Below are 9,820 nucleotides of genomic sequence, written 5' to 3' on the forward strand. Positions count from 1 at the left end.
GAAGGCTTTGTTGAGACACTGCCCTTTCACTTGTTGGGAAAAGTGCTCAATGGGGATGAATTGTGTTTGGAAATATTCAGTTAACTCTTTTAGGATCTTCGTGGAGCTGGAGGAGCAAGAAGGAAAGCACCAGGGGTGGGCCTCTCTCCCCATCACCAGAAGGTAGAAGGTGTGGGAGGAATGCAGTAGATCTGGGTCAGGATGAAAGTGGTTACAAGATTGTCGAGGTGATTAAGTGACACGGCATGCAGGTAAAACACTTACCCTTTGCCTGGTATACCATATCCGCCCCCGCCCTCCCCCCTCCATGAATGTGAGCAGTGTATTGTTCTAGTAATAATTATTACAACAGCTTCATAGTTTTCCTTTGCCATGTCTCAGCTCTGAACTTTTTGCCTCATGGCTTACACAGAATTAATGGCAGGCATGACGTAGGTGGTGGGCCAGTCGGAGAAACAGTGTGTGCCATTCGTCGGGCACAGCTTTCTCTTTTCACCGAGTGTGGCTAGAAAGCTTTGTTATGGGCTGAAGAAAGGCGCTCGTGTGGAAGATGTTTCTTTGAGAGAGTGTTCTCGTGGGTGCTTTGTCTGACGTCCTAATACTTGCTTTTCTTACGTGATTGGTTTCCCTGAGGCCGGGCGGCCGTGGTCAGGTCTGCCCGCTCTGCACTCACAGGCTGCCTCCTGGCACACATTTCCGAGTCCTCTTGTGAGCCTGGGGAGAGGTTTGGGCATCCCACTTTTTTAAAAAATATATTTTATTGATTTTTACAGATTGAAAGGGAAAAGGATAGAGAGTTAGAAACATCGATGAGAGAGAAACATTGATCAGCTGCGTCCTTCACGCCCCCTACTGGGGATGTGCCTGGGACCAAGGTACATGCCCTTGATCAGAATCGAACCTGGGACCCTTCAGACCGCAGGCCAACGCTCTATCCACTGAGCCAAACTGATTAGGGCTGGGCATCCCACTTTTGAGACTGTACCCACTGCAGGCCCTTATGGGATGCATTTTCCCCCAAAGTAGAGGCCCTGATCTTGTTTATCCCAAGAGATATTGGGAAAGAGCATAAAGTGAGGGTTCCAGGGTGTTCGGCTCCAGTCCCAGAGGTGTCATTTGTGTGGCCTTAGTTTCTTCAAGGTGTAATGGGGAGGATTCCGGTCAGGATGAGAACATGTGCCTGGGAGGGCTTGTGAACTGCTAAATGTAAGGGTGGCATGTTGATGCTGTTACTGTCCTTACTAACCCAGGGAGTTGGTAAGAGCAGAGACCCATGCTGGTGACTCTAAGGGGGCCCTTTGGTGGGAGCTTCCCAGCAAGGAATGTTTTCTGACATTGTATGTTGAAACCCATCCATCAGTTTACTCACCCATTCATCCATTCATCCACCCACCCACCTATCATCCAGCCAGCCAGCCAGCACTTACTTATTGAGCTGATATTATATATGCCAAGCAGTGTTCAAGGCCCTGGGTGAGTAAATAGTAAACAATTCCAGCCTTCATTGAGCATGCTTTTGAGTGGGGGCGGGGATTGAAATAAACAAGATAAGTAAATAAAATATGAAGTACCTTTTCACGAACAGACTTGGTGGTTTGAGACCCAGTGGTTGGCATCCTGAAGCAGGTGTTGTCTTCTCTCTCATACACCCTGTTTCTGTTGTGTGCACCACACTGCTTCCCAGCAGACATGATAAGCACCCTGAGGGCAGAGATTGGGTTGGGTTTGCCATATTTCTCTGGTGCCTAATTTAGTGACAGACACCTGGTAGGCACGCAATGTGGTTATCAATCACAGTCTACCATATAAAGAGGGGAGAAGTAAAAAGTCCCACAGGTACCCATTTCCTGAATGTCTTCTCTGGAATTAATTTACATATAGTATATAAATAAGTGACACATATTTAAATGCCTCTTCACTTAACAATACTATTTTGAAGATCATTTCCTTTTAGAGATTTCATATTTTTAAAAATAACTCTACCCCCTTAAATGGATGTACCACGATTTATTTAACCAGTTCCCTAGTGATGCTTATGTCATTGTTCGCAATCTTTTTTAAAAAAGTATCTTTTTATTGATTTCAGAGAGGAAGGGAGAGGAGAGCGAGAGATAGAAACATCAATGATGAGAGAGAATCATTGATCGGCTGCCTCCTGCACACCCCCTACTAGGAATCGAGCCCACAACCTGGGCATGTGCCCTTGACCAGAATGCAACCCAGGACCCTTCAGTCCACAGGCCGACACTTTATCCACTGAGCCAAACTGGTCAGGGCCCAACACCCATTTTGAAGGGAGAGGAGAGCGAGAGATAGAAACATCAATGATGAGAGAGAATCATTGATCGGCTGCCTCCTGCACACCCCCTACTAGGAATCGAGCCCACAACCTGGGCATGTGCCCTTGACCAGAATGCAACCCAGGACCCTTCAGTCCACAGGCCGACACTTTATCCACTGGGCCAAACCGGCTAGGGCTGTTTGCAGTCTTTTGCTGGGATGAACACTCCATGAGGAATAATGTTCATATGTCATTTGCACATTTGCAAGTCCTGCAGAATAATTCTGAAAAGTGGGAATACCGACTCGGGACTTACCACATGGTATTAATTCACAAATGAGGGCAGAAAAAATGAGACCCAGGAGTAGACTAATGACCACATGTAGTGGGCACGTCACCAGCCCCTGTGTTCTGTCCCAAGTCCTACGGCATCTAATATCAGTCCTTTTGTTTCTGCGCTAGGCTGGAGAATCCACATTCAATCGCGCCAAGCTCCTCAACGTTGGCTTTCAAGAGGCCTTGAAGGACTACGACTACAACTGCTTCGTGTTCAGCGACGTGGACCTCATCCCAATGGATGACCGGAACACCTACCGGTGCTTCTCCCAGCCACGGCACATTTCTGTGGCAATGGATAAGTTTGGATTTAGGTAAGAGCTGTTCACCAGAGTGTATAGAAAACATGTTCCTCTCTGATATGACAGCAAGGAGATGCACTTTCTCCAGCCAGGGGAGCTCTATGCTCTGGAGAAGAGTGCCTCCTCTGAGTAATAATTCTTTCCATCCTCCCTTGCTGAGGGCATGAGGTCTGTGAGATAAATATAGGGTTGTTGTAAAGTCCTTCCCCCAGATCAAAGGTATTCAGGCCCTAGTCTTGCTGTCTTGCGGGAGCGGGGGCATTTAGCTGTAAAAGTCACTCTCTGCACTCCATCTTCCCTCCCTCTCTCCCTGTTTGTGTATCGTCTTTTTGAGATACACAGGCTTATACCCTGACCCCTCTTAATTCCGCCCTTGAAGCATGGTGGGGATCCCCTAGTTCTTTTCCACAGCACCATGTCTGTTTTCCCAGAACCATTTAGGCTTGGGGGATGGGCAGGAGGTAAGAGAAAGCAGCAGAGACAGCAAAACTAGATCTTGTCAGCTCAGCTGGTACTTCCCCTAGAAGTGGCTAAGAGTCCATTTCTGTAAAAACACTCATTATCGCCAAAACCGGTTTGGCTCAGTGGATAGAGCATCGGCCTGCGGACTGAAAGGTCCCAGGTTCGATTCCAGTCAAGGGCATGTACCTTGATTGCAGGCACATCCCCAGTGGGGAGTGTGCAGGAGGCAGCTGGTTGATGTTTCTCTCTCATCGATGTTTCTAACTCTCTATCTCTCTCCTTTCCTCTCTGTAAAAACTCAATAAAATATATTTAAAAAAACAAACAAAAAAACACTCATTATCAAAAAACTTTATTGGTGTGGCCACCTCAGGTTCAAACCCTTACGTTGCAAGTGCAGACTGTACTGTGAGGAAAGCAAAAGGTGGCTGACTTGGCCCCTCAGTGCTGGTAGCTTATGACAAATAGATGACCTTAGATTCATTAAGGCAGGTCCCCAGGAAGCTTGCTTGTGGATACTTGCAGTCAGAGTTCAGAATTCCTGAATGGATTTGAAAATGATAACTGCTTTTTTTTTTAGGTTTTGTTTTTCTTGGGTTCTATATGGTTGGCTGACTTTTCTCTTGAAATCTGAGTTAGCATTTTTCTTAATTTGTGTGATAGGTTTTGGTTTCTCTGGATTCCAGTAAGAGCCTGAATGTGGTTTGGAACTGCACACAGGAGTAAGAAAAAAACCCCACAGCCTTTAAAGGACCCCCAGAAGGCCTTTGCATGGTCTCTGGGCATGCCCTCATTCTGATTCTTAACATTTCTCATCCGCTTCCTCTGTATCCCTCAGGAGGCCACAGTTCATAAACATTGAAACATTGAAATACAAAAAGGTTTGGAGGGACGAGAGCCCAGATGCCCTGCTGCTTGAAAATGTGTCAACATAGATTCACCATTAATTATACCTGCTGCGAAGTCAGGACATGGTAGAAATTTCCAAGAAAATGTTCAGGAATGCTATCTTTTTTTTTTTTTAATCAGAAAATTTGCCTGTTTTATTGATGCATCACAATTGCTCTATATTTTACCCTATTATGTAGAAAATACTGAAAATACAAGCTATTTTGTAAAACCAAAGACAAGCATAGAGTCCAAAGATCAACTATGTTTAACACAATGAACCCTCCCCCGCGCCCTCCCCAGGGCCCCACCTGTAGTTATTGGTAAATTTTAAATATGTATTTATTTTGTGAAAATGATTTTTTTACATACTTTCTAAGTACATCTGCATTATAAACATAGCTCAGTCATTCTCAGAGACTGTTTCTTGAGGCTTGTTGTAAAAGGAAGCGCACAACCAGAAAAGGGAGAAAGCAGAAAAAGTTGAAATCGCACACAATAGCTAGCATGTAAAGTACACTTAATAAAGTTGGAATTCAAAAAAAAAAAGTTGGAATTCCGTTGCAATATCAAGGACTCAAAGCAGAAATACTAACGTTATATATACTGTACATATAATGCACTGCTACATGTAGTGAGGTTATTTTTTCAAGCTGAATCAAAACCACACACTAAGTAAGTGTAGCAACTTATTCTGATGATGAATGCTGCACCATTCGTCAGTTAAAAACAAAATCAAAATAGGAAGCAGGTTTGGGCCATTCCTGTCATTGAGAAGCAATTTCATTTCCTAACTGAAAACAAACCGTCCTGAGCAGTGAGCGTTTGCACAATAGTGACGACTAAAACACACATCACTGTGCTTGCCTGACTGAGGGCAGTCAAACTTCGCTCCTCTCCTGGGGGATGATGGATGGCAGAAATGCTCTCTTGATTTTTTTTTTTTTAGAGGGAGAGAGCGAGACACATCCAGGTGAGAGAGAAACATCGATGGGCTGCCTCTGTCATGCCCCCTACTGGGGATCAAGCCCACAACCCAGACATGTACCCTGACCGGAATTGAACCAGCGACACTTGGGTGCAGGGGACGATGCTCAACCCACTGAGCACACCGGCCAGGGCCACAAATGCTATCTTGACTATTGGGATCAGTCAGTTTTCAAGCCAGTATACCTTGGAAGAATGAAAGCTGGACTGGAGGATGGGATGGGTACATGACAGCGTGGGCACAGGGAGACCCTAGAACAGCCTCAGAGTCCAGGACTTCTTGGATGAGGGTTTCCCGTGTAGGAGCAGATTCCTGTCTGGTGCAGAACTGGGCTCATGCTCATGTAACCGACTGATTTCCTAGATCACCACAGAAGCGACACAGTGTTTTTAGAAAGAAGATTCTATTGTGTGTTTCCTGTGTCTTCTCTAAGATTATCTGAGTCTACTATAAAAACAAAACAAAGAAAGCCATCATAAATCTCCAGTTTAAAAGTTTCAGAGAGTAAAAATAACTTCAGGAGTGTTTATTTTGAGCAAGTTTTATTTCAAGGAAGTCAAAACCTACTAACCACTGGTCCTCTGTGTGTGTGTGTGTACGTGTTTTCTTTATTTTTCCCCCCAGCTTACCTTATGTGCAGTTTTTTGGAGGTGTGTCTGCTCTAAGTAAACAACAGTTTCTCACCATCAATGGATTTCCTAATAATTATTGGGGCTGGGGAGGTGAAGATGACGACATTTTTAACAGGTAATGGTCACAACTTAGATCTCCTCCTTCTCTGTCTCCCTTCACGTCTAGCTTTTCAGTCAGTGCTGATTATTCTGCTGGGCCTTCGACCCCCAGGAAGGATGCATCCTCACTCAGCCCAGGGTCTTACGTGTGCCCAGCTGTAGACACTGTACGTGCTGACGATGTCTTTAGGAAAATTAGCTACTGCTATTTAAAGAAAAAAAAATCAAATTTATTGATTTTTAGAAAGAAACACTGATTTCTTGTTCCACTTATTTATACATTCATTGGTTGTTTCTGTATGTGCCCTGACTGGGGATCAAACCCACAACCTTGGCGTATTGGAATGACACTCCAACCAGCTGGGCTACCCAGCCAGGGGAGCGTCTGTGATTTTTGCATTAGCCTTGGGAAATGGAAAATGAGAACCAAGTGAAGGAGTGGACTTGGATGCATACCGCGTGCCATTTTGTTCTGAAGGGGTAAACATGTGTCCTTCAGCCCTAGCTGGTTTGGCTCAGTCGATAGAGCATGGACTGTGGACTAAAGGGTCCCAGGTTCAATTCCTGTCAAGGGCACATGCCCAGGTTACAAGCTCAATCCCCAGTAGGGGGCACGCAGGAGGCAACTGATCAATGATTTTCTCATCATTGATGTTTCTATCTCTCCTTTCCCTTCCTCTCTGAAATCAATAAGAATATATGAAAAAACAAACAAAACAAAACAACACACGTGTCCTTCGTAAAAATTCAGCATCTCATTGTGGTCATGTTTGAGTATGAAACAAGTTTCTTTGGATAGGATTCCAAGTTCTTCACAGAATCTTGGTACTGTTTTATTTCGTTAACTTTTTGGGCTATTTTTAACATACACGAAAGAGGACAGAGTAGTGTGATGGTTGCTGTGTACCCACTGGCCCCGCAACCATCATTTCACAGCCAACCCCCAACACCCCCACCCTTGGACTCCCTGGAAGTTGGTAAACCTTTTTCATGTATGTTGTCATTGCAGATGGTATAAATCACCTGTCAGTAGCATTTGAAACCACATTCTGCCCAGTTCTCCCCGGCAGTGGAGGCTTCGACCCTGCCAGCTACAGATTAAAAGCACCTACTCCCTCTGGGAGCCAGTCTGAACTTGTCTCTGAGTTTGATGTCAGAATACACCCTGGTGCCTTCCTGGATTGCAGAACACTAATTGGATCAGTTAACAGAAGGTGTCTGTCAGAGCAGCACCCAAGTCATTCAGGGTTAACGTTCTGTGAGAACCTGGCATGGGCCCAAGTCTTTAAGACAGGCCTTGACGAACACTTGAGTTTTCAAGTAATGCAGATCGAGTGTCCGCTGCGTGAGAGCACTGCCAGGTGGGCCCCATCGGGAAGACACTGAAGACATGGACATGGAGTCCAGACAGAAACAAACTTGTACCCACAGTACCACACCTGGGCAGACACGGGGCTGATGTGACAATAGAGACCTGAGTGGTCACAAAGGTTGAGGGTAGAGGGGGCAGAGGCACAAAGTACCAACATCCTAGGCTGGAGGGACTAGAAGGGTGAGTGGTTCGTGGAGCAGCTTTTTTGGAAAAGAAAGGACCTAACTCTTACTATAACACCTACTCACTGTGTGCCAGGTCCTGGGGGCAAGGCCAGCAACCTTTAAAGTCACCCAGGAGCACTGCCTCTTAACTTCTCTATTCCTGCTTTGGTTTTGGTCCTCATTCCTTTCCACTAGACCAGTGGCCGTCAAACTGCGGCTCGCGAGCCACATGCGGCTCTTTGGCCCCTTGAGTGTGGCTCTTCCTAAGCCTTAGGCGTACCCTAATTAAGTTAATAACAATGTACCTACCTATATAGTTTAAGTTTAAAAAATTTTGGCTCTCAAAAGAAATTTCAGTCGTCATACTGTTGATATTTGGCTCTGTTGACTAATGAGTTTGCCGACCACTGCCCTAGACCCACACACAGAACCTTCCATGCCGTTCTGGCTGCCCCTAGTCTTATTCCCTACTCCCCCTTTTTATACTGCTTATCAGAGAGATGTCTCCCTGGCTAAAAAACATTTGGGAAACACTGCATATTCCATCCTTTTCGGACACTGGCACGGTTCACTGTTGCTTGAAGCTTTGAGAAGGCCTCCATGACTTAGCCTTTGTCCATCTTTTCAGCCTCATCTCCAGCCACTTCCAGCCCCAGATCCTTTCACCATCCCCGAGGCTGTGTTGCTCCTGAGGGCACCGTGCTTGCTCTCCCTGCCTGCCTTTGCCTGTGCTTTCCCGGCCACCCACACGGGTCTGGCCGGCGCCATTCATCTTCACGGCCTGGCTCTGCCTGCTGTTGCTCTGTGACGATGATTTGTCCCTTTGCTCTCTGCAGGTTAGTTTTTAAAGGTATGTCTATATCTCGCCCAAACGCTGTGGTTGGGAAGTGTCGGATGATTCGCCACTCAAGAGACAAGAAAAATGAACCCAATCCTCAGAGGTGTGTTCTGTGTTTGTTTATATTCCTTCTTCCCTCTCTAGGTTGGGGCAGAAATGAGCTCTGGGGAGGGCTCCATGCCGGGAGGGGGCGGGGGAGGGTTCGCTCCAACAAAGTGCAAATGTTTAATGCTTTTTTCCTTAAGATTTTTGTTTTGACACCAACCTCTTGCTCTTTTTTTCCTTGTAGGTTTGACCGAATTGCACACACGAAGGAGACAATGCTGTCTGATGGTTTGAACACACTGACTTATAAGGTGTTGGACATAGAGAGAAACCCATTATATACCAAAATCACAGTGGACGTCGGGACACCGAGCTAGCATTTTGCTACCCTGATAAAGACCTAAAACTGGCCAGGGACCTCTGCTGTGTCTCTGCCAACGTGCTGGGCTGGCCCCTCATTCTTACCAATCAGCGTGATAGCCCCCTTCGCTCGTCATTTACACGCCTTTCCGGATGACCAGAACAAGTGGGGTATTTTGCCCCCAGCTTGCCTCGGCGTGTGACTTCTTAGCTCTATGAGGTGTTTGTATGTGTAGAAACTGTCAGCCTCTGGGGGTTCTCAGCATGTTCACAGTGTCACCCCAAAGAATCAGAGTGTATACAGCCCCACATTTGGTGACTGTGGGACTCATTCCCAGTGGTAAACTGCAAATTTGTTGTGAAATAGGTAAGAATTTTGTTTTAAATCGTGTATTCTTATTACTTTATGCAAAATTGGAGAGTGCTGCTGAAATTGGATTGGTGTGATATTTTTTGGTTGTCATATTTTAAACAGAAAAACTGTGTCAACCATTCTCATTTTACCCCCCCACACACACACCTTCTTTTAGTGCTACACAACTGTTCCAATCACTGTGTGTATCTCTTCTCAGCAAGAATTCTAAAACGTGAGCCTCAGACCTTTTGCCCTGCTAACGTGTGAATTCCAAGGCAACTTTAGCCATCAGAGCAAAATACTTGGGTGTTCTCACATTCAGTGGCCTTTCTCCACATTGCCTGATTTCTGAATGTAAAACTTTTTAGAAAGAGCAGGTTACATTTTGTAGTATTTTAAAGACCAAATCAAATTCTGATTGCTGATCTAGCTTGATTTTGTGTTGATCCAGATTTTCATGGCTGTTTAGTGTTCAAACATGGCAGTTGATTTTTCTGAGTATGTTACGTAAACTTGAATTTCCTATGTACTTTTATTGTGGTGTTTAAATGTGAGGAAGGGACTGAGCATTTTTTTAGGGGCGGGACAGGGGGCGATTCTGTATGCTGTAGTGCCCATGAGCAGGCCTCTGATTTAGCTGGCCGGCCAGGTTTTGTGAAGAGCAAAATCACCTTTGGGTCCTTTGATGAGGCAAACCC

General features: G+C 45.5%; 1 protein-coding gene across 1 annotated transcript in view; it reads left to right on the forward strand.

Annotated features, from left to right (window-relative positions):
• Positions 1-9,814, forward strand: part of B4GALT1 (UDP-Gal:betaGlcNAc beta 1,4- galactosyltransferase, polypeptide 1) — a 49,714-nt gene extending 39,900 nt beyond the window's left edge. The window contains exons 3-6 of the mRNA XM_015560467.1: positions 2,744-2,931; positions 5,882-6,004; positions 8,361-8,465; positions 8,652-9,814. Of these exons, the coding sequence (XP_015415953.1) occupies positions 2,744-2,931; positions 5,882-6,004; positions 8,361-8,465; positions 8,652-8,784 (549 nt within the window). The 3' untranslated portion in view covers positions 8,785-9,814. The remainder of the gene's footprint in view (positions 1-2,743; positions 2,932-5,881; positions 6,005-8,360; positions 8,466-8,651) is intronic.
• Positions 9,815-9,820: the final 6 nt, after the last annotated feature.

Source organism: Myotis davidii, unplaced genomic scaffold, assembly GCF_000327345.1.
Source record: "Myotis davidii unplaced genomic scaffold, ASM32734v1 scaffold534, whole genome shotgun sequence".
NCBI classification, from domain to species: domain Eukaryota; kingdom Metazoa; phylum Chordata; class Mammalia; order Chiroptera; family Vespertilionidae; genus Myotis; species Myotis davidii.